This window comes from Ooceraea biroi, chromosome 5, assembly GCF_003672135.1.
Source record: "Ooceraea biroi isolate clonal line C1 chromosome 5, Obir_v5.4, whole genome shotgun sequence".
Taxonomy (NCBI): Eukaryota; Metazoa; Arthropoda; class Insecta; order Hymenoptera; family Formicidae; genus Ooceraea; species Ooceraea biroi.
In genome coordinates this window covers 2064958-2089301 of record NC_039510.1, presented here as the reverse complement: position 1 = coordinate 2089301, position 24344 = coordinate 2064958, and the positions used below count along the sequence as shown (strand labels likewise).

The following is a 24344-nucleotide window of genomic DNA, read 5'->3' as shown; positions in this document are numbered from 1 at the left end:
CATATTAAAATATAAGTAATTTTATCGCTTATTGGTTTAATAATTTTAGAATTTTACCTGATCCAGAAGTCCACCGCAAAAGTCAACCGGCAAGTAAAGATAGGGATTTGAATCATAAACGATGTGACCATAGGGTGATCGCATAATTTCCCTGATGCCCTCTCCGTACTGATTAAAGATCATTATCGGCGTACCACACTGATCAGTGGCGATGTAATATTTATGACGGTACACTTGCGCGTATATAAGGTGTCCCCTGTCGTCGTAGACGAGTGACATTAATTTACCGTCACGCGGGCTGTATATTTGGCTCACTTCATGCGGCCGCTTCTGATTGTTGTAGAAAAATTGCGTGACGTTGCCGTAATTATCCTTCCTGGTGGCCAGGCGGTCCAGATGATCGTAATAATAACGCACGTCGAAGCGGCCACGTTTGATGGCGCGCACGAGAAGTCCCTTAGCGTTGTAATTGAACCTCTCTTCTCTGGCATTTTGTACCACTAAGCCTCGGTTGTCATATTTGTAAATGCCGTCGCCAAACTTCACTATTCGATCCATGGCATTGTACTCCATTGGGATCGTGTTGCCGCGGTACGTGAGCGATAGCATATTACCGTTCGCGTCGTATTTGAAGCCCCAGGGTTCTTGAGCTTCTACGCCAGTCAACTGACCGTCACAGTCCCATGTGTAATTCTTCACATTGGTGTACGTATTGACCGCGACGTTGCGCGTGTACGTTCTCGTCTGGTTGATGCGGCCCCGCGAATCGTGCGTGAATTCCATCCTGAATACTTCCATCCGATGAATCGTCACCATGACCTGTGTCTCTAAGAACCGGTCGTCTACGGTGCGCAAGAACAACGCCGTGCCGTCGAACACGGTCGTCTCATTGGGCTGAGGCCGGGTGACTTTAAATTGGCCAATCTGCTCCAACGTGCCTGATCGAGGACTGTAGGCCATCGTGTGCGGTGGTAAAGTCTGTCCGCCTATTCTGCCCTGCACCGCGACCAGCCGGAAGTTCGAATCGTATTCGAAAGTGAACTTGGCGTTACTCAAGCCAGTCTTCGCACCAAAATCGATACGCTCTTCTACCAACAATCCCGCGCTGTACTGATAGTCCCATTTGTATTCTACATCTCTCTCAGTGTGTATCACTTCAGAGGGTAATCCGCTCTCGGTATACCGGATCTCGCTCTTGCCGTCGCCGTGCACAACTTCCGCCACTTGGCCTGAGGTATGATATCTGTAGACGATGCGTGCTCCATCACCTGGGAACACAGTCTGCAGCAGATTCCCATCGTGACTATAATGTTGCAAGTAAGCTCGGGTACTTCCGGGTGGTGTGTATGTGACTCGCAGGAAACCAAGAGATGCTTGGCAGGAGAAGGAATGTTTGGTTTCTGATGGCAGAATGATGTGTCGTAGTCCGCCATCGTCGTCGTATTGCAGCGCGAATTTTCTGTTGCTGGCAAGCGTGATCATCGATAGCATATTGAAATCGTTATAGGTGTAACGTTTCGTGCCATCCTTGCTGTTAGTAATCTCTGCCAGCTGGCCGTGCCGGTCATAACCGTAGGATTCATCGGAAGCGCCCCATTTCCAGCTCTCGATTCTATTGAAGCGATCGTAGGTGATGCTGAGGTTGTGGCCCAATTCGTGCGGCTGCCAGACCAGCGGCAGGCCGGCCTGATCGAAGGTGACCGTCAATAGAGGAGTTCCTGCCTTGTCGTAGAACGTCTCGCGACTAAACGCCTGTTCGAATTCGACTCCGATCACTCGCGTGTCGTTCACCCAGATCTCCCTGTTGAGCGTCTGTTGGAAGTGGCTGACGTCTCCGACTAGGTTGTACGTGGTCGTCATGGTGTTTGTCAGTTCACCCAATGACATTAGTTGGTAGCTCCACATAGGCAACATTTCCGCTTCTACTGGTAGAGCTGCCTCCAGTAGTGGGTGCTTCGTCATCGCCGCGCTCAGTAGTCGACCACCACCAGGTAGAAATACTTCCAGGCTGCTGTTCGTAAACGCAATGGCCTTCAGAAGCTTAGTACCTGCAAATGGAAAATCATGAACTGTGTTAGAAATTAATAATTTTGTTTTATTATAATAAAACGCATTAGACGGATAACTGTAACAAGACGTAGTTCGTGATAAATAAAATAAAAACTAACTAAGAAATTATAAGTTTGAAAAAATATATACCGTCAGTGATCGTCAACATCTTCGACTTCTCGTTCTTCATTTTGAACTCCACGATTCGCTGTTTGTCACCTTTCGATAAAGCTTGCAGTGGTGCAGACACCTTTACTAACAATCCATCATCCTCATCAGACAAATCCGACAATAGTTTTAGCTTCTCGCCTGTCGGCAGTATCACATCGGTGACACGTCCCAGACTATCGTAATTATATATGTACGTTTCATCCCCCTGAAAATTATAATATTGCACATTGCATTGATACAGTTTTGCATAAGATATTAACTGATGTAGATTTTGATTCGAAATATATTTCCATTAAGCAATAAATTATTAGCATTAAAATTCTTAACATTTTTTTCCGTGCAATCGAAAAAAATAAAGGAAAAAGTATATCTATTCAATCGATGGAAGTTTTCCAATATCAATAACGATTAAATGATAAAGATTTTCAACTTACTCCTGATCGACTGGTGAGCAAACCCGTAGACCCATCGTAGCCGAGGGCGATTTCCGCTCTACCGCGTTCCGATAACTTCTCGAGGAATCCAACCGCGGAAATCTTCAATTCAGATTTGTGATCCTGCGTATTCTCAATGGAGCTGACGACGCTGCTATAGTCACGCAGGAATTGAATCTTGTTGCCCGCACTGTCCGTCACTGTAGACAGTTTGCCGAAGCTCGTGTTCTTGCTGTACAGGAATGAATAACGAGTCTTGCCGGACGTCAGATCCTTTGTGGAGATGTGCTGACCGTAACGATTGAACACATAGACTTCGTTTGAAGGTGGGAATGGGATGTTGAACTCGCCACTCTCGTCATGATTCGGCAAGTACGGCTGCAGGGCGAGGATGTGAAGGCTACCCTGATCGGCCACGTGCAGAATGCCGTCCGGTGACACTGCCAGGGCGGATATCGCAGTGAACTTGACATTTGACGACAGAAGGGTCTCCGTGCTGCTGGTATCGTCCGTGCAAGTGCACGCGTCGATGTCTTTGCTACTGGGCGTAGTGTTGTTGCACTCGCATTGCCCACGCAGTCTCTCCTGCTGCTGACCAGCAAAGTGCGACATTTTCCCAGACGAATCGACGATCCTGATGGAGTTCACACGATGAGAATCACGATCCGCTATGTATAGTTCGCCGGTTGGACTGAAACCGACGGCCAACACCGATCCAAGCACTTCGTCTAATTTTTTCAGAGTGCTGGTTAAGTTCATCTTCAATAGCTCGTTGTTATTATTGCCGTTTGCACTGCTGGTGCAGTGGAGAGGTGTCCCAGCTACCACCCGCACCTTCAAATCGCTGGTGAGTTTTAGGACCAGCCTGTCGTCGATAAAGTGCAATGATCCGTCTAGCGGGCTTAGCGTTAGTCCAGTTGGCCATTGTAACTGGGCCTGATGTGCGGGAATGGCTCCGATGCAAGGTGCGGGTGACCAGTGGTTGTGATGACCATGATGTCCCACGAGCGTGTGTATGATACCGCGAGGATCAACCGCACGAATGTTGGTTCCATCGGCGATATACATTGTTTTGTCGGCCGCGATCGCGATCCCTGTGGGAATCACATATTTACTATGAACTGCGTTTTCCAAAATTATTTTCCCGAATAATCTTCAAATACACGAATTTCTCAATACAATATGTGCTCGCAATTTCGGTAGCATTATCTGGATTATTCCGAATCGTTCTAATAGCGCGAGTACCCTTCAAGTGGATGACTGATACGTCTCAATTCGTTCCTTACCTTTGGGATGAGCCAATTTCGCGTGGATGGCTGGACCCTCGTCGCCGCAATGTCCTTCATCACCAGGAATACATCTCTCGCCACTACCGACCACGGGTTCGATATTGATACTGGGATCTTGTACCTGCTCCAGCGAGAGAGCCTTTAATATTTGATGCTTCTCCGGGTCGCTGATGTACAAGTGTCCATCAGCCGGCGAGATGCACAGGTAGTATTGATATGCCACTTGCGTCGCGCTGAAAGAGATGGAATTGTGTTTAAGTTAGCAAACATTTCGATCTCATCGACGAATTTTCGACACGCGACATTCCGAGTTGAGGTTTCTTCTGCAACAAATCTAATTACCTCAGAATCAGGACGGTGTAGACGTTTCCTTCAGGCGTGATCCTGCGCACGAGGTTGAAATCGCCAACATAGATGCTACCGTCGGGCCCACTGGTAAGGGCCACTGGTGTCAAAAGTCTGGAATCCTTAGCGAGATCGTTGCAATTCTGACACACTAGACTCCTCTGGAGGCCGGTGCCCATCACCACTTTCACGGTGCGTGGGTACTGTTTGAAGTGGAGGGTCGAGCCGTCGCCTTTCTGCAGGATCCCCTCGTGGAAATTGTAATGATGATGGATGTCAAGTCCCCAGCCGCCGATATCGGAGATGTCGACATCGAAACCCTGCAGAATGGCCGTTTGCGTCTCCCATATCACCGACGGACAAGTAGAGTGCTGATAGCCGATCGAAATCCTCGCCTGTGCCACGCCGTACACCTTCTGCTTGTAAACGTTCCTCTTGTTCCAGGCGAACGTGTGCGTCAGATTTGGGTCAGCCTCGTATGTTTTTGTATGGAGCGAGCCCTCAATCTCTACGTGTACGTGTACGTGCGTCAGCGATTTCGGGATGAACGGTCCGGTCAGTTGCATTCTCACGGTGGAGAGGTAGCCTGCAGCCTGGCTGCTTTGATACATCAAGTGGAGATTTGAACCCGGAATAGCGATGCTTTCCTGTACGATCTGCAAGCGATATTTAACGTCGCGTTAAAGTAGTTACGTGACACCACGATAGCCATCGTAAATACTGTCATATTCGTGCGCAGTGTACTTTGATGCTCTCCCTTTAGCTTCCTTTACGAACAACGTGCGAGAGATTTGTTTTTGTGAATATTTATGTATCCTTTATATCGAAATTTTGCCTTTAATTGCTATTGGGGTTGATAATTATTTTTAGACGATTATTTTTAGAAGATATAAGCATGTTAAAATCAGTTCTTTATTGTGGTAATTTCATTGTCTTGTATTGTGTCCTTTATTATCTCGAACTAGCAAGTTTAATAGGGCTTTATTTCAATTGGTACAATTACTGTCGCAATTGATTTGGATCGCTTCCGAAATAGAAATTTACCTGGCTCTCAGAGAAGACCAAGCTCTTTCCAGGCAAACCGCCAACTTTCTCCGGCATCCACGTGCTGACGATGATGGGCCGTAGCATCTCGTGATCGTGCTCCAAGCACGGGCCGTGCTCGCTAAAGAGTCCCATTGAAATCCCTGGGAAGCCTATTATATTGTACTCCATAAACAATAAGAAACTCAAAAATACATAACACTCAGAGACGGAACAGAGACGGCACACACGTTGAAAGCAGCGCTGAAAACGTACACTCGCGAAGATACGCGGACGCGCGCGAATCCGATCCGACGTGGCCGCGAACAACGATAATAAATTACGTGAATCCTTTTTAATGGAATTGGTACGACAAAAAAAAGAGATAGAAAAGGGGAGAGAGAAAGAGAGAAACAGAAAGAGATCCGAGCTGTCCGCTTCCTTTGTTAGCCTTCCTTTCCAGCAGACTTGGTTTCACGTGATCGAGCACGTATGTGCGAATTTATCGAAACGTTTGTTAATGGGTAACGCGATCCGACCAGTAAGACAACATGAAATATATATACATATTATACATATATACATACATATGTAATACATATACCGAACCCGATCGACACGAAAAAATCGTGGATACCTACGTATCCATGGATGCTTACCCATCGCCGGACTCGGCGGCTGGTTAGATTTGTACGGTTCACCTTCCTTGCTGAGGACCATCACGATGGGCGGCAGGACCACGATCTGATTCCAGGGTACGAAGACGGTCCTCGTGAGGGGCTTGAAGGGACTACGCTGGAATTGAAGCGTCACGGCACCTCCGCCATTGACAAGGACGTCGAACCTGATCAAAGTACGTAAATGCATTTCGAACTCCATTGCCACCAGTATTACGCGAGCATTCGACGTAGGTCGATCAAGATAGTGCGCTCGCTCTATCCAGAAACGAATGTCCGACGAGGCCTTCGAGTTGGAACGCGTGGCTTGAAAGCTTCCATCTAGTTTGATTAGAGTTTGCTGGATGCGAATGTCCTCAACTACTTGAATTTTAAAATGTACATAATATTTTCCACGGAAAATGCAACTTGATTGTAACAAAAATCTTTTTATTTCTGCAAATTCGTTCTTTCATGTTTTCTTATGGATAGGAGAAATTTCATTCCTTTTTCTTAATAAAGAATAATGTCAAATTGTTAATCTAATATTGGTAGTAGTCAAAGGAGGCAATATTTACTTCTAAAGTACTAATGTGTAATTTTAAAACTACTTTGGGATATTATTATGAGCGTGCATTCCGCTTATCGGCATGAACAATGAACAGAGTAAAGTTTTATTTGTACGTGCTTTGTAATTCCTTCCTTTCAAGCCCGTTCGTTATTTAAGTTTGTGCCGAGGTTCAAAAGTGCGCTATGGGATTTAATGAAGTAATATCCTTCCTCATATAAAATTACTGGCTTTTCTGAAAGTTGGAGTAGCGCGAAACAAAAACTGTGAAACACGTTTTTAACAGGATTTATGGTACTACTACACTTATTGTATCATTAATGTAGTCAGATTAACGGTCCCATTAAACTATTTATAAAAATATAATTCCTCCACTTTCATAAAATAACGATGCTTGCCGGGCTAAACAACATACTTCACAAAATCAATTAGTTCGTCCACCAGCTTTTATAAATATTTTATTCCCTTACAATGCCTCATGCATTGGAAGATTATTACGCGAGAATTTAAAACAAAATGTAAAACTGGATTTTGTATTAATATGCGATTGCTATCATAAAAGATTCTAAGTTATAATGCGTTATAGCGATATTATAAATGAGGGGTTGCGCCAATGAATAGAATAATGCGTGCGCGCTTGTTATTTCGCATTTACGGGCATTAATTACGAGTAGGCGCAATGTTCCGTTGAGCTCCGTACGGATTCCCATTCGTCCGGATTAATATGAATTAAATCGCGAGAGAAGGGCCAGAAACGAACTTTCGTAACGAGTGAATCCGGTCGATGCGCGAACACATTTCGACGACCCCACGATGCGCCACGAGAGCCACAGACTAAGCGCGGTACGTAGGTTTGCGCGGAGTAATTAGTAAGCTTTCGACATCATTAGCTCGGGCTTTGATGTGGTCTAGTATCCCAACTCCTCTGCTTTCCCGTTTCAGAATTATTCTCGCCAGGATTACTGTATACCTCGTCTGATATAGTCGTTCTCGCACACCACCCACCCATCCCGCTTCCCCCTTTCATTACAATGCAGCCTTGATACTATCGTGCGGGACGACGTCCAGCTCTGGTCGTACACGTCGTACCCATCATGTGCAAATGCTAATACGACGACGACGACGACGACGACGGCAACGACGACGACAACGACGACGACAACGTGTGCGTTCATTGCTACAATTGCAAGCCGATGTATAACGAACAAGTTGATGTACATGTAACTCTTCCCTCGAATCTACTTCCAGCGATACATTATCTTGTCCTGGCACGGCATAGTATCATTGGCCGCGACACTCAAGAATAATTAGCGATTAGCAGAAACGAATTTCCAGGTACGTCCTGAAACGCGGCCGCGGAGTGCGATGACGATGCATGTATGTTGTAATAATCTAGATTACGCTCGGTGGTTCCCGTCATTTGCGTTATGGATGTCCGTCATAATCGCGCAAATCCCTCTTTCAAAATAATATTATGCCACAGTAATAACTACATCGGCTTAAAATGTGAACTGCATAATTGCCTCAGCGTGCGTAATGGTGAATTATTAATACGAATTACTATTCATTACCATACCTATTAGCGACAAACCAGAATGCACGCTTAAAATCATTAATATCATTTACGTATGTATTCATGAAATTACTCCAACTCGGAAGCACTCGTTTGACTTGTGCGATTTACGAGAAGACGATGAATTCTTCTACTTATATTTTATATTGGAATACGCATATATTGCAATGATCGGCCTTTTAATTTTCTCAAATGGCAGTATTCTAATAATCATTAATTAATTTATCTTAATCACTTCTTTTAATTACAAGAAATTATAATTAAGTAACGTTATTCGAGAGTTTTAATCGATATCTCAAACTCGGATTCGCAAGATCAATTTGTCTTTAGAGTTTGCGAATATCTTTAAATTTATCATTGATTCTTGTTAATCTTGTTACTTTATTGTAATTTATTAAAAAGAAAAGGAAAAAGCTGGTGAATAACGATTGCATGGTAACTGCCATTTGCGAAGCTGAATAAAATAAATATGAATTGATTTATTGGTTTATTATTCTTACCATCCGTCAGTCCTGGTCAAGGTGAATCCGAAGCGTGCCTCTTTGTCCACGGACACTCTGATGCCTACTATTCCGAGTCCTTGTTCGGTAACGACTCGGCCTCGCATCACCGCAACTCGACTGTTACAAATTATAGATATATCGGAGTCCACCGAAGCGGGATCGTTTCGTCGACCCATTAATCCGCGCAATGCTGATTTAAAACGAAACACTCTCTCACACGATTTACATCTGTCTACGATCGGAATGCAATTTCGTGATTGGCGGGCGCGCGCTGAAGCGAAGCTATCCCGTTTGACTCGATGAAGAAAAATCCATGGATTTCACATTGCTCCGGTGAAACATTGTTCGCGTAACTCAAACACAAAGGATGGCCCAGGATTGTACTGCTTAAACGACGTAGAACTATTGCGAATGATCGACTTCTCTTTAATTGTTTTGGTTTCTCAATACGATGCAGCGTGAACGTATAAATTTGACGAAATGTTTTTTTGAATGAACGTTTTCGATCATTTTCGTCCTAATGAATCTCTGTAGCTATCGATAGCTCGATGATATCGAGCAAGATACGAAAGCTACACGTTCGAATTAGCCGCACGTTTTCGCGATGTAGTCTCCAGTGATCCCGAACAACGGGGCACCGTTAATACCCACTTAGTGCCCAGTCTAATTAACGGATAACGCGATCATACTCCTCCGGTCGGTGGCGCGATCCGTGTCTTTACGCGGGCGCGTATGCGAGCAATCGATTTCGCCTGTTAAATCAGCTTCCGCGGTCAACGGTTCAATGCGATCCAATATTCTCACTTCGCTGCCAATACAATCCGCAACTCCATTCGGCCGACATTCGACGGCCGCGTTGCCACGTACAAGGGAAGCTAATGCCTCTGGCTGAATCGAGGAGCGATACAAATTGATTTTACAAATAGAACAATGCCGCGGTATAGGCAAGGGGGGGAGGGGGGCGAGGGCAAACGGAATGAAGGGGTAAGGGACTAAAGGGTGGCGGCGGCGGCGGCAGCAGCGACGGCGGTGGCGGCGGCGGTGGCGGCGAGGGTAGCGGAACACGCGCAGTGCGTTCGACGATGCATTGTGCTCGCGAGAGAGAATCAGCATTCGCGTTAGTGGCGGTGGCAGCGAGGCGGGAACATTCTTCTCGGCACTGACTTTCGAAACTTTATCAGAGAGACCAAGAGAGAGAGAAAAAGAGAGAGAGAAAATAAAAAGAAAAAATGAAGAATAAAGAAAAGATGATACTTCGTCCCGAGGCGGATGGTCAGAGGAGAAAAGGAGGGTGGCGGAGGAAGGCTGGAAGGGACGGGGAAGAGAAGACGACGCGAGATGACTGGGGCCGCGGTTGGATTTACCTCGTGAGAATAAGAGGCATGCAGTCACGTTGTATAGATTGTAGTAGTATAGAGATGTAATATGTAATATAATAATATTAATTTGGAATCTGTGAGGGAAGAGGATGAGGAATAGTCGGATTGGATTTTCGGTAAGAGAGAAAGAGAGAGAAAGAGTGAGAGAGAGAGAGAGAGAGAGAGAGAAAGAGAGAGAAAGAGAGTCGGGGTGTCTGAAGCTTGAATATCTTTTAAGCAATTCGTGTAGTGCGCTGAATATAATGAAAGATCGATGTATATAGGTACGTAAGGTAATATATATATAAAATGTATATAGAGATATATATGCGACATGTCGCGCGCATATATACGAGCGTATATAGCTTGTTACACCGCGCATGCTGGGTGACGAATGTAAACGCGGCACGTGCGACACGAGCTACGGCCGCGCCGTGTAACAAACTATATACCCCCCCCCCCTCGGTTGCACATTCGGTATATGTAAAATATATATATATATATATATTTATCGGTCTCTAAAGGATGGCGTATGGGGGGCATCTTCGTTCTTGGAGGATCGTGCGTGTCCACAATATCGCGAATGACGTCGACAATCGAGTCGAACGTGGACCGTCATTTCCGATTATCCAGCAGTAACGAGGATTCTAGTGCGCTCAGAGATCGAAACCGGGATATTTTAGACCGGAATTAATCTGGGACAGATGCAATTTTTGCCGGATCAAACCAAGGTTCCTGATATAATTTATACATGGATAAACTGAAGATGAAGCAGTATCGATTGGATGTCTCGTTTGCATTGCTTAACAGGATTCTATCTTCTTAAATAATTATTCAGACGAAATATTAATAAAGATTCCACGTAATACAAAAAAGCTCGCTTACTAAGAACATGGTTTTATACCATAAAGTAATCATACGAATCAGCAGTCAAGTCCAATATCTTAATCGATAACAATACATGATTCTTATATGGTATAGCAATGTATATTCTTGTTTCAAGAAAAGTACGAGAATGAAAGAACCAGAAAATAACCAGATTTCGCGCTTCAAGGCGCTTTAACTCTGAAACGTGAAGCATCATAATTCGCATTAGTGTTTCGTCCAAGAATTACTCGTTCTGACGTGCTTACCTTGGACACGGAAATGTATATCCTTCGCCAATTGATCGAGCGTTCATGCCACTATCGCAAATATATAGTTTTTTTTATACGCGAGAAATCGAGATGTAAAATCCGTCGTTCAGCCGGTTTCGATCGCTGATCGTGCTGCCATTTTGATCTAGATGCCTCGGGGATCAAAAGTGTGCCGTGGAGCTGGTGTGCGCTGATCCTCCAAGTTCGAGCACAGCAAAAAGGTGGCAGGCACAGTCGTCACTACTGTACGTCCAAAAATCCATAGTGAATGGTAAACGGAAAAAAAAAACGGATGATCCTCGAGTGCATGATACTTCTAAAAGAGGCGGTCGTCGTCAACCTATGTGCGGGTGAAACGAAAGGAGAGTACGCGCACACCTAAAAAAATATCGTCGGAATAATGGTACGATCTGAGACCCGGCGTTAGTCGTCTTCTCCTCTATTTTTCTCCTGCGCCGCCGAATTTCACGCGCGAACGAGAGATCGCTCTCTTTTCTTTCGTCCCATTCGCGAGTCCTCCTTTCGATTGATCTGTCTTTTTTTTTCTTTTTCTCTCCTCGCGGTTCGTTTCCGCGCCCCGTTCCTCGCGCGAACGAGGAACGTCGGGGACCGATCTCGGAGGAAACGCCGAGTGCGAATACGAGGGATCGCGTGATCTTCAATTGGAATGATCTCATCGGTGGATTAGCGAGAGTGTTCCCCGCGCGCAGAAAGAAGCATCATTAACAGTAGAACGGGGAGAGTCTCGGGGCTCGGACGGACGAGGGGTTGAACGGGAGGCTGGTCTGATCGGTCTGATCTTTTCGGTGGGTTTCGATTTTTCCACTGGATATCGGATAAGATAAAGACAGACACAGGGTCGGTGGTGTCGGGTGGTTGGCACATTTTAGACAGGTGATAATAGACGCAGACAAGGGACAAGGAGGGACGGTTCTTTGGGAGTCCTTCATCTTGAGTCTGTACGGTGCCGATTAGCTCTTATACTTGCCGATCCGTCGAAGACAGAACAGAAAGCGTACATGTACACCTGTTAAGTTATTATATCTCGTGTTCGTATCGTATATAAATATACATAAATATATAGACATACACGTGACAGAAAAAAAGAGGAATAATGAAAAAACGAAAGAAGGAACGCAACAGTCGTTCACGCAAGAGGCGCGCAATAAGGTTCAGCGTTCGTGTATGAAATGCTTAGGACGTTCACTATGAGACAAGTTCGACAGGATGGTACATAAAGTGCAAGCCTGGCAAGAACACAAACAACACAAGACCGGGGGATTGGTAAGTACACACGACTTGTAACATACTATTCATATATATATCAGTCATGGCTAACGCATCTAAGGGACAAAAAGACAAGACATAACAGAAAGGGGAGACGACAATCTGACGACATATCACAGATAACACAGAGAGACAATTCGTACGGTTGACTTTAATGTATACGTGAAGAGAAAGAGAGAGAGAGAGAGAGAGAGAGGCAGAAAGAGAGAGAGAGAGAGAGAGAGAGAGAGAGCTATCGCCCATGGCTCAGGGACTCGGCTGACACGTACAGGCGTATATTCGTGAGATAAAAGAAGATCCGTGGTATTGATAGATCGTATCGCAGCGGATGCGATGTGTAGGATCTACAAGGATCACGATCCTCTTCGAGATCTTCGAAATGTTCGTCTCCTCCGCGCGATTAAAGCTCGTTCCGCGCGTAGATCCGCTTCCGACGCGGATCTAGTATAAGCGAGAAGGAAAGAGAGAGAAGAGGAGAGAGAGAGAGAAAGAGAGATAACATATCGCACAAAGAGGATTTTGAAAAAAGTAGGTTACCGAATATTTGCTGTAAATTCGATATCGATGCCAGGAGGATTGTTTCTCGTTCGTATGTTTTTTTTCGAAGTCCATGGCGTTTTTATTTGCGAGCACACACATTCGACTATTTTTATAAAAATATGAACGCGGAAACTCGATGACAGAAAGAGAAAATGTGTGTGTGTGTGTGTGAGAGAGAGAGAGAGAGAGACGCGTGCGCGCGATGAACGGGATAAACCGCTGCAAAAACCATCGACGGTTCATCTCCTGTACGTATCAACGGAAGCGAGGCCATGGGGCGCGAAACTGAACAAAGATGGACAGATCAGTCAGGTAGACAGTGGCTGAGAGAGAATGAGAGAAAGACAGAAAGAAGGGGGAGAGGGAGAGAAAGCGCGGGAGGAAAAGAGAATGAGAGAAACAGAAATAGAGAAAGACAGCGAATGGACAAAGTAAAGTCGAAAATGATGTCGGAGATGACAGAGATGACAGACAAATAAGCGAAGTATGATCAAACATTGAGAAAACGCAAATAGTATAACGAGAAATGATAATAGACTGTTACATGGACATAGATCAAGGAAGACAGAAAGGCAGAAAGAGAAAGAGAGAGAGAGAAACAGAGAAAGAAAACGAAATGCAGGAAGGTAATGACAGAATATAGGCACAGGCTAAGAGGTTCGATATATAGAGATACATATGTGTTACATATTAATGGGTCATACGAAAGACATGTAAGATGAATGTACGAGCGAAACGAGCAATAGAGATGTTACTTTGTTTCTTTCTTTTCTTTTCTTTTTTTTTGTTATCTTTTGGATAATGAGAACGATTAGCGAGAGCTTGAGCTGCAACTTACCGCGGTGTAAAGGAACTCCAGAACGTACTACGTGTGGGAAAAAACCAACGAGAAGAAAGGGCGTTACCACGGTCACAGAACCCGCGTTTGCGGGCAAAAAACGGATGCGCGTACGCAGCATTGCGCGAGCAATCGTTTCTCGACCAATTGCCCTCCGAAGGGCATTTTTCACTATTATTTTTTTCTGTCTTTTTTCATTTTTAATTTTTTTTCTCTTTTCCTTCTATTTTCTTTGCAAAATCTCCGACCGCGCGCGCGAGCGAGCGCGTTTCCAATCCACCGAGTCTCGCGCAACCGGGATTCGGACGGACGGGCTCTTCCGTCTCCGGCACCAGCTGGACCGGCCACGGAGATCCCGCGAGTGCTCCTCGCAATGTTCCGCACACGCCATTACAGAAACAATAGACGTAGACACACACTAATCAAGCATACCCATCACACACGCGATCCTTCCAGTCACGCAACATGAACGCAGTCACTCTCGGACTCATTCAACATAGAGTGGTATACAGTGTGACAGACACAAGTTGGAAACTACGCAACGCACACACATATGTATATAATGATAAATAGGGCCCGGAGACACGACACGGCGGAATGACCGGCCATGTATGTTAATGCACGGCGTCATTTCGGCCGGGGGGTGGTTCACTGAATGACGCCGCCCTTGGCGCGAACACCCTGACGGACTGACCGAGGGAAACTCTTATCAGTTCGGTCTAACCAGGGTCTAACTCGGACTGACAACGAGAGGAGATTTCCATCGGCGTCGATCTGGGGCCCAGGCAGAAGGACGATCCTCGAATATTGATTACGCAGCCGGAGCACAACCTTCAATGCTGATCCGGATAGCTGACTCACGAGCGGGACGCTCATGCGAGCATTTGTTCTCGTTTTCTTTTTCTCATTCGGAGCAAATACGTTGAAATATATCAGGTTAACGCAAATAGCCTCTCCCGAAAGGGACATGAATATTCTAATGGAGGAAAAATACCGTGTCGAGGAGCGTCCGTGGGACTTATGAATTTTGAAGATGAGAATGCGAGAATAATGGATGCCTGAAGAGAATTATTGATCCGGACCGACTGATTTTTCTAATGCATCAATAAGCCTCGACAGTCGAAAGTAGCTGTACACATTACGCGTTATCTAAATTTCAAAAGGAAGATGCGCGGAGAAGCATATGGCCACCGGATATACTCCGGAAGGAATTAAAGATTAACGGCGCGACATCGAGACTTCTAGGTAAGTGAATCCTTTTAAAGGGAAGCTCTCTGCGCGAGCGAGCGAGTTGTGCGGCCGTGGGCATACTCAGCATGGTAATCGATATTCCAGCATCAACGAGACGAACGGACAATGGACAAGAAACAATACTTCTAGATGCTCGACTTCTGGAACTCCCCGACGACAACATGGACCTTATTATACGCACCGTATACAAAGTTCCGTGGAGCAAAAACCAAGGGAGGACGGTACGAGAAATTTCAAACTTGTGTCTACCATGTCTAGAAATACTTTTACGAGTGGGCGAGTCACGGCGCTTGTGCACTTTTTGACACCGACAGCTTTCAGTCGGGACGGACTTTCTCACAGATAATTGCAAATTCTCTCGTTAACGGAATATCCCACGATCTGCCCGTCTGACTCAACCATTCGTATGCTTTTTATCTATGAACTCCTTCCTGGTAATCGCTTAACGAATGGCCAGATTATTTGCTATCCGGGAAAAAGGCAATTTTGAAAATGCATCTCTGTCCTTTTCTTATGAAACGTTAACTGTTGTACTGTATGCGCGCGCGCGTGCGCGAGCCGCGTTACTGTTACACTTTATTACGATAACGAACAGCGCCTAGAGTACATTACACGCGTGTGAAATCAATCAACTGATAAGATAAATATAAAAGCAAGTGTCTAGCATATTCTCATTATGCTGACTTTCGTCGTTCAGTCCGTAGGCAGAACGGTGCCTTTCTTTCTTTTCTTTTTCTTTTTTTTTCCTTTTCTTTTCTTTTCTTTACGGTCTTCGGCTGTAGGGTGACTGGTGGTGGTAAAGGGCTACACACAGAGGAGAAACACTAGACAAAATACACGATTCCCCCGAAGTGCCTTCGCGACCTTTTCTAGTTCAGCCGCATCACGTATCGATAATCCTTTCATCAATGCCGAACAAAGAGAAATGTGAATAAATTTATTCTTTATTGAAAGTATTTCTACAACAGCTGGATTATATTTCATTGATTTGCCTTTAATCTGTTATCTTACATTGTCTGAAATGTTACTCTTATTGACTGTAAGATGTACTATGTATATATTCGTCAATTGATTGCGTTAATATAACATTAAATTAATATCTTTTAATATCTGATACAATATATTAAAATGTATTTTAGAACATAGCGTTTTATGCAAATTCTAGCTATTCAACGACGTATCCTTTTCAGATTAACAAAATATATATACATATATATATTATCCTTTTCATATATTTGCGATCATGAAAATGAATGGTAGTAATTGCAACATGAATTTATTTGTTCATTTATTGTATCATTTATTGCTATACTATATTTGATATTGATTGCTTGAAACCAATTCAAACTATGTATTTGAAATTTTTATATTGTATACGCAGAGATCAGCAAAATACCTTTGATTGGCAATGGTTCCGAAGTGATCATCGATACAATTGGCATTCGGAGGGGGGAAAGGGGTGAAACAATAGGAAAAGGACGGTTAGAGGGTTGCAGGGTTTCACCCACCGGGGGCTCTCCTGATATTTCAGCTGTCACGGATGTGGATTCATAACGATTCGATCAAATTTTTCAGCGCTCAATGGCCGCTCACGATGGGGAGAAAACATCAGTTTAATAAATAATTAATCAGTTTAATAAACAATATCTCCATTTGGAAAAATATTTGCGATGCGCGTTCGTGGACCAATAGTTTCGACGTGCGACGTATGTATTTAATAAACAAAGAATTTTCTTTTTTTTATCGCGCTGCAGGTTCATATAAAATAACGATGTCGATAACTACGACATTTTTCGAATTTATAAACTATTTAACTTGCTATATTCGCGCGACTAGTTTTCATTCATTGTTACCGCATTTATAAAACACGAAGTAGAAATATGCAGGTTCACTCTGAACGTCAAACTCACTATTTCGCGCGGCTGTATAGTTCGCGTGTATTAAATGTGCACCTCGCAAACATGAAATTTGTATTACGGGTCCGCATTAAATTATGATAAAATTGGGAACACATTACACGCGCGTGTCAGACGGCTGAAAATATATTTTGATTAATTCTGTCCCATCCACACGTGAAATTATTGGTGCGCGTTCCGCGTTGCGTATAACATGTCCAAGGATCACATACGAGAAAGGTATAAAATGAGCGTGAACATGAGAAAATATACACCCCCATCGTAAACTGTTACCAGAGATTGAAACGCGCAAGTTACACAGTCACATTCGTAACTCGATAACCGCTTGTGCAGCGTGACGCGACATATTGTGTTTTCGTTTACAATTTCAATTCATCAGTCCTGTAAAATTGCACAAAATTTGGACATTAATAACGTTTCCCAGGACGTTTTCACTGCACTTCGCTTCTCGAAGGCAAGTCCACGGCGTGCCGTACCAAAAAACTAACGCAAGTGTTCAACCAAACACGATGAATACGCGTGTCTCTGGCTAACGATAAAAACGAGAAAAGTAATGCGCGGTCGCATGAAAGTAAGTCGTAAAAAGGCCAAACTATGTGACACGCAGCTATGCTATTTTATCTTCGTTAAATATTATATGTGCAACGTTTACGATCGACCGAGTCGTTGCCACGTTCACGCGCGAGAGTTAAATGCGGGGAAAAACTAAACGCGAGTGTTTATCCCCGGTTTATCGCAGCAGATCCGCGAGGCAGCGAAGATCCATTTCGTTTCGGCAGGGATGCTCGGTCGCTCGGGAACGTTATTATTCCTCCGCTTACATTATGACGGTAACGGACTAAGCGAACTCTAATTCGAACTTTAATCCGTCCGAGTGGAAATGATCGATCTTACCTTTCCGTGTACTCGTCCATGTGGGCGTAGCTCTGTACGCTGTTCTCCTCGACGAGAAACTTCACCCGCTGATAGAAGGACGCCGTGACGCTGGGCGGTTGTTTCCGGAGGAGAACGTCCACGGGATTATTACTAGTAAGGCACATGATATGATCTGAGCAAGCGTCGTGCGTGCAGCACTCGCTGTCAGAGCAGTCCATCATGCCATCTGAGAAAAGCGATCTGTTAGATATCCGCTGCGGTTCGCTTTCTCCATGAATTTTGTACTATCTACTTTTTCCAGGTCTGTTTCTTTCTTCCTCGCTACTTTGTTTCTCTTTAAGAGATCCACTCGGATATTTATCATCGATAAAAATAATCAAGATCACGATTTCAACCGGGTTTTTGTTGGATGATATCTGGTATTTTTACTGATTGATGTTTGTACTATTTTGATATAATTTATAAGATCGGTATTATAATAATATAAATTATTATAATAAATTTATTAACATTTTGTATTTTAAGATCGAAATCTGTGTGATAATCTGTTTCTTTGCTACAGTAATATTGTTCCGGTAAAAGTAAAGTTTACGTTAGATACGAAAGGGTAATAACGTATCATTAACAGTTTCAAGGGGAGCTTACCTTCGTCATTATCAACGTAGTCATTGCACTCCATCTCAAGCTGTATACTGCAATCTCTGCCGGCCCACCCTGTCGAGCATTCGCAACTGTATTCGCCATCTTGCAACGTGCATAATCCGTGACGACTGCACGCATTCTCGCATCCGGCTATATGAGAAAGAAATCACATTTTATCAAACTTTAATTTTTTAATATTAAAGATATTTGATACTTCAGAAAAGTTATTACTAACATAAGACACACGCTCGAGCAAAATGAAGCACTGTGTTTTATGCTTGTCTGAGGCATAATTGACGTTTTTACGTACGTAATGTGCAATGTCTTCCATTCCATCCCTGACTGCACACGCAAGTTCCATTTTTGCACTGGCCGTGTTCGGCGCAACGCGAATCGCACGGTTTCTGATCGCATTTCGTGCCGGTCCAGTCGTCGTGACATCTGCAAACAAATACCTACGCTTTGCAGACCTTACAGATTTCACTTTGCGTCAGATATCACGCTTTTTACAGGACGACCGAGGAAACGAGCAGAGAACGAAGGAGAAAGAGCTCGACCTTGTCGTTTTTAATCGTAAAACTACGCGAGAACGTTTCTAACGAGATTCGTTGCGTTAAACGGTGTTGGTATCGCCGAACGCAAAATCATTTCCCCCCGTCGTTTATGCCGCAATAAAAAATGTGAGTTTAAACGCGAGTTCCGAAGTTGTTCCGACGTTGTACGAAACTTTTTGCACTTAGAGCCTCTTTTACGCCCGCTCCCGGCGCGGAGGTAGCGCAGGAGCGGAAAAGAGGGTTGGATGAGAGGCGTCAGCTTTAGAATATGAGAAAGGAGATCCTCTCCCGCGTCCTTGATTCTGACAAAGGAAACTGGGAAGGGACGAGGACGGTCCTTCGAGTTGTGATAAGTTGGCGCCTCGTAAGACAGTGCCTTTTTCTCGCAATTTTTCACCTTTTTAGCCTCAACTTTCGCGGCCGCGATCCCCGACGAGCAATTTACTCATTTTTAGGCCATTCTTCGCCCACGCCTATCCCGCGATATTTCAACGTCCCAGCGAAACGTTTCACTCTCTCTCTCTCTCCCTCTCTCCCTCTTCCTCGACTCATGCGAGTGGATCACTATCAAATGTCCGCAACGTGCCTCTCTCATACATTCAAGTTGAAAACTTGACAACGTTTCCATTTTCCGTTCGCCCGTTACCCGATTATCTATTCCGCCTGGTAAAAATTGCAAAAAGTTCGCACTCGTATTCTGTCGAATGTGCACGGGGCTGCGCACTCGAACGTTCGCCACCTCCGCAAAATTACGCGGGTTTTGCGCGGTGAACGGTGATCCCGCGCGAGCGATGCGGGCGTCACGCGGCAGAGAACGAATCCAGGTCGCAAGAGATTTCTTTAATCCGAGAAAAACGACCGGGGCGGCACGTCGAGACGAGCGTCATTCTCCTTGCTCGATCCCGGAGCGCGGCCGTCAGCCGGTCGGTGCTGGTGCGCTAACCCAATTCCGCAATCCCGCTTTGCAACGCCCGCGAAGGGCCCATAAAGACTGCCGATGTGTACAAAGGACGACGTGTGAATATATATATCCACACGTGTATGTATATATGTATATATGTACGTATGTATTCAAGCACGTATACTGACTTGCAGCGACCCTGCTCGCAGGATCCATGCGGTCCACAATCCAGGCCGCAACTCGGCTGCGAGCAATCGACCCCGGTCCAGTGCTCTTCGCAGATGCAGGCCGCAGACTCGAGGTCGTACGTGCCATGGTCGGAGCAGCCCGGCAGACACTGATACACCTGCTGATCGACCTGGTTGCACCGCTCGCCCTGCCAGCCAGCCTTGCAGTAGCACTTGCCGGAGACACAGGCGCCGTGGCCGCTGCAGTTCGGGTCGGAACAGTCCGCTGGAAATTACAATCGGCCGAGATCGAACCGCGCGATTAGATCGTCCTTACGTTTCCGGCTCTTGGGAACATTTTTTTTGTTTTATTTTTGCCTCCCCGTCGTCGGGGTTATCTCGAGCCGGCGATGAGACTAAGCTTTCCACGCCGAGAGTGCAGCCGCTTCGCGGCACCCCTTCGGTTATCAGACCCACCCCCGTTCCGCAGTCCCCGTCACGCCCGGGCGCCGCTGATTGCGTCCATGGCGTGGACGAATGGACCAACTTTTTAAATTATGGCATCGGAACAATTGCATTATTCCCGCGGATCTCACCTGCCCCGGGGAAATTATGAAACTTAATTCCGCAGCGTCCTCGGCGTGGCGGCGGCGGCAAAGTCGTTGCGTCTGTGCCGCCGTTTTATGTATACGCGGATCGTGGGCCGCGCGAGAGATGAGGGAAATTCTTAGTGGATTCTTCGTGCATTATGTATGCGCGACGTTGATCGAATGGGATCATAGATTTGTTCGCTTTCATTAGAATCTAACAAGTGCGTTTTCGCACGCGCGCGCGCGGTGTCGTCGCGGAGATGCGGGAAATTGGGGGTTGATAAATAATATCGTAAAGCGAGTTTAATGATACGTGATGCGGGATGTCTCCTTGACACGAAGCTTTTTTCAAGAAAATGTTGGATTGTTATTCTTTACGCTACACTGAGAAAAAAATGTAATTGATTCAACGAAATGTCTTGTCACGGGGTGCCAACAAAATATATACTTATTTCGACAAGTTATATATTGAAACAAATATGTAGTTCTTGGATTACACACATGAGAATTATAATCCAACAATTATATATTTGATTCAATATATAACTTGTTGAAATAAGTATATATTTTGTTGGCACCCCGTGACAAGACATTTCGTTGGATCAATTACATTTTGTTCTCAGTGTACGAGTGAAATTACGAAGAAAAAAGTGCCTCTGGCAAATTGATGTGCAATTAGAAACGTGAAGCGATAAAAGCAAATCTTTCAAGAATTCAGTAGGAAAATGTACATTAGATGCGAAAAGTAATGACTCTTGTATCATGACAGAATAAAAAGATCAGAAATCGTTATTGTTTTTAACGAAGGATTTTAGAAAGAGAATTCCTTTGTTTGGAAGATGCGGATCGGGAATCCTTATGGACTTCGGCAGTTAGTGCTCATTTGCCATCGCGTCGCGACTGATGCAAATTCGCTCCACTTTTCGAATTTATCGTGCTCACGATTGGAGCTGACACATTCCACTGACGTGGAACTAATACCGTTTTCGTCTGCGTTTAGGAAAAAGCGACGAGTGAGCGTATCTCTAACGAGGACCGTGAGAATGTCAGAGACGAAGCGTCTCGTTCCCGGCGAATAATCTCGTCATTTATATCGCGTGTCATTCGGCTCCGGAAGTTCCGTGAGTGCGAAATTATAACGTATCGAACGCAGGGAAAAGGCGCGCTCGCGCGTTCGCACTGCGTGTATACATGTATTATACAGAAATTTCGGCAAAACAATATGAAACTAATTGTCGCACCGAATTGGCATAGCTTGACCCGTATGTAAATTTGGAGAACTCCGCGTGCATTAATTATAGATTGTACACATAGCCCCGGCTGTATTCTGCACCAGCGGGGTCACTGCATGGGGGGACGCGCGATTACTAATATCTCGAATCTCCTGGATAGAGGGGGCCAGGACGTGCGCTTGAATTATGGGAAAATTAATAGTACCGCGACAAACATGAAGAAATAGCGTGGTCCAGAAATAGACGCCCGAGGTAAACGTTCTCGTCGCGGCAATCCGCTTTTTAACGCTGAAATGCATCGTCGCGATGATGCAAAGTCGATCATTTAAGCGAATCGCATATCGCATAATAGAAATGTCGACTCCATTTTTAGGGAAAAGTAATTATATCACCTCGACGTCTTCCATAATGTCTCCTCCAGTCCATATAAACAAATCCAAATTTAAAACGCAAGCCAGCCGCGCTTACATCTCTTACGAATCAACTTCGAATGCATCTTAATAAATCGATCTTTTATGAGACATCGTTAACTTACGTTCGTCGCAGAAGACACCCTTCCACCCAGGATTGCAGACACACGATCCTCTGTCGCATTGGCCATGCTGGTTGCAATCGGGAACCTGGCAGTCACCTAAAGGTATATCGCATTCGGAGCCCTTCCAGCCCTCCTCGCAGTGGCACATACCGCCGCCGTATTGTCCATGAGAGGAACACAAGACCGGGCACACGCTCTTGCTGCAGTCGGCGCCCTGAAATCATCACGGTCCACTTCGCAAATTGTTCCTTTCGATCCTCGAATGAGACGGATGTCGAGCGACACGTTTGCTCATCGCTCATCCCGCATTCCGCATGTGTCACGCACCTGATAACCATCGATGCAGTCGCACTTGCCGAGGTAGCAGGATCCACGTCCGGAACAGTCATTGGGACACGTGGTGGAGACTCCTTCGGCCTCCGTGATGATCAGAGTGACTTTGTAGGGCTGCAGCTCGTCGTTGTACACGGACAGGAACCAGTCGCCGGTGTCGAAATACTGCAGCAGACTCACATTGACCATCAGCGGCTCAACAACGGACCGTCTTACGAGTACATGCTGGTAAGACACCACCGACGATGCCACGTGCTCCTGCGCATTGCTGGACTTCATGAAGCTGACCGCCTCCGTGGCCACATCCCGCTTCAGCCTCTGCATCACCCTGCCACCCTTCACGAATTCGACGAAGTCGTACTGGGTAACGCTGGGCGCGACGTTCCGCCTGCCGTACACGGCGAAATTCGCACCCCACGGCAGGGTGAGGTTCAGCCTGATGAACGCCGGTTGCTTGTTGCGGAATTCGGTGTTCCAGAAGTTGTACGGCGCTATCACGGAGGAGTGCGCGACGTTGTAGGCCTGCAGCTCCAGCACGGCCGGCCATTGCTGCGCCGACTGCTGAATCTGCGGATCGCTCTGCTGATCGCCCGTGTTGTCCGCGGCGCTGGAATGCTCCGCCGTGCTCGTCGGCAGGGATTCTGCGGGAGTGAGGACGAAGATGCGAAATATATGAGTGGTACAGTAGTGTGAATCCTGCCCGTTTGAAAAAACTATGAGGGCGTTCGTAGAATTAACGTAATGTTAAGTTCAAAGGAATAAAATGAAATCAACTTGATTAAAGGCATTAAAAATGTAAAACTAATGATCAAAGTTTAAGGCTTCTATTATACATGGCATGAAACAACAGCAAGTTGAATCGCATAATGTAAGTTTGAGAAATAATCAATTAAGAAGGCAAATTAATTTTACTTCTTGAGGTGATACATAACTTTTATTTTTCATTTATTTCTTTCTTATTTCATTCTTATCTCGTGACAATAAATTTTGATTTTCTGCTGTAATATAAATATGTCACCCTCCCAGAGAGAATATAATTTAATCTTTTGAAATGGCATAATGGAAGCCGTATGCCTACGCCGAATGTCTCACGCTGTCTTTTTATGGCGATGCTGCTGTACGTGCTGCTGTGCCGAATCGCTCAGTTTGTCTTCGTGTCAAGCGCGCAACGCCTAACTCAATTGCTCAATTATCCCCCTCCGAATTGGCGCGGCTCGTAGTGTGAAATCTTTACAGCGTGCGACATTCGGATGCGCGACGACGATATAGTCCTTACTAAGGGCATTATATCGATGGAACGTTCACGTCCCGCTCGCTCTTCCCAAAAGCAATTACCGCGTGACGCTGTACGCGAGAGAGTATTTACATCATGCAGAGTAGATGCAAATTAATACCGCTCGATATTTACCTTCTGTGGGTATCTGCGTGGATATCGAGTCGTGTACGTGTGCATTTTCGTGAGTGACAGCCTTGATATCTTGAACCAGGATGCAATTAGTACTGTCGATCTGGCGCATGGAATTCACTGCTGAAAAACAAGAATAAACGAAACGTTCATTTTGAGATGGTGACTTTAC

The 24344-nt window shown here is 45.2% G+C and overlaps 1 protein-coding gene across 6 annotated transcripts in view; it reads right to left on the bottom strand.

The window, feature by feature from the left end:
• LOC105279217 (teneurin-a) overlaps positions 1-24344 on the bottom strand; it is a 458941-nt gene that overhangs the window by 3703 nt on the left and 430894 nt on the right. For 4 of the 6 annotated variants that reach the window (XM_011338851.3, XM_011338853.3, XM_011338855.3 and 1 more), the window contains 16 exons: positions 24176-24295; positions 22762-23408; positions 22435-22648; positions 20099-20363; positions 18766-18896; positions 18459-18605; positions 17832-18039; positions 13771-13797; positions 8609-8728; positions 5971-6155; positions 5333-5484; positions 4286-4944; positions 3941-4176; positions 2655-3748; positions 2200-2425; positions 58-2048 (listed from right to left, as the gene is read on the bottom strand). In XM_011338851.3, coding sequence (XP_011337153.2) covers positions 58-2048; positions 2200-2425; positions 2655-3748; positions 3941-4176; positions 4286-4944; positions 5333-5484; positions 5971-6155; positions 8609-8728; positions 13771-13797; positions 17832-18039; positions 18459-18605; positions 18766-18896; positions 20099-20363; positions 22435-22648; positions 22762-23408; positions 24176-24295 — 6422 coding nt within the window. The remainder of the gene's footprint in view (positions 1-57; positions 2049-2199; positions 2426-2654; positions 3749-3940; positions 4177-4285; positions 4945-5332; positions 5485-5970; positions 6156-8608; positions 8729-13770; positions 13798-17831; positions 18040-18458; positions 18606-18765; positions 18897-20098; positions 20364-22434; positions 22649-22761; positions 23409-24175; positions 24296-24344) is intronic. The other 2 variants (XM_011338852.3, XM_011338854.3) reach the window with 2 other exon arrangements.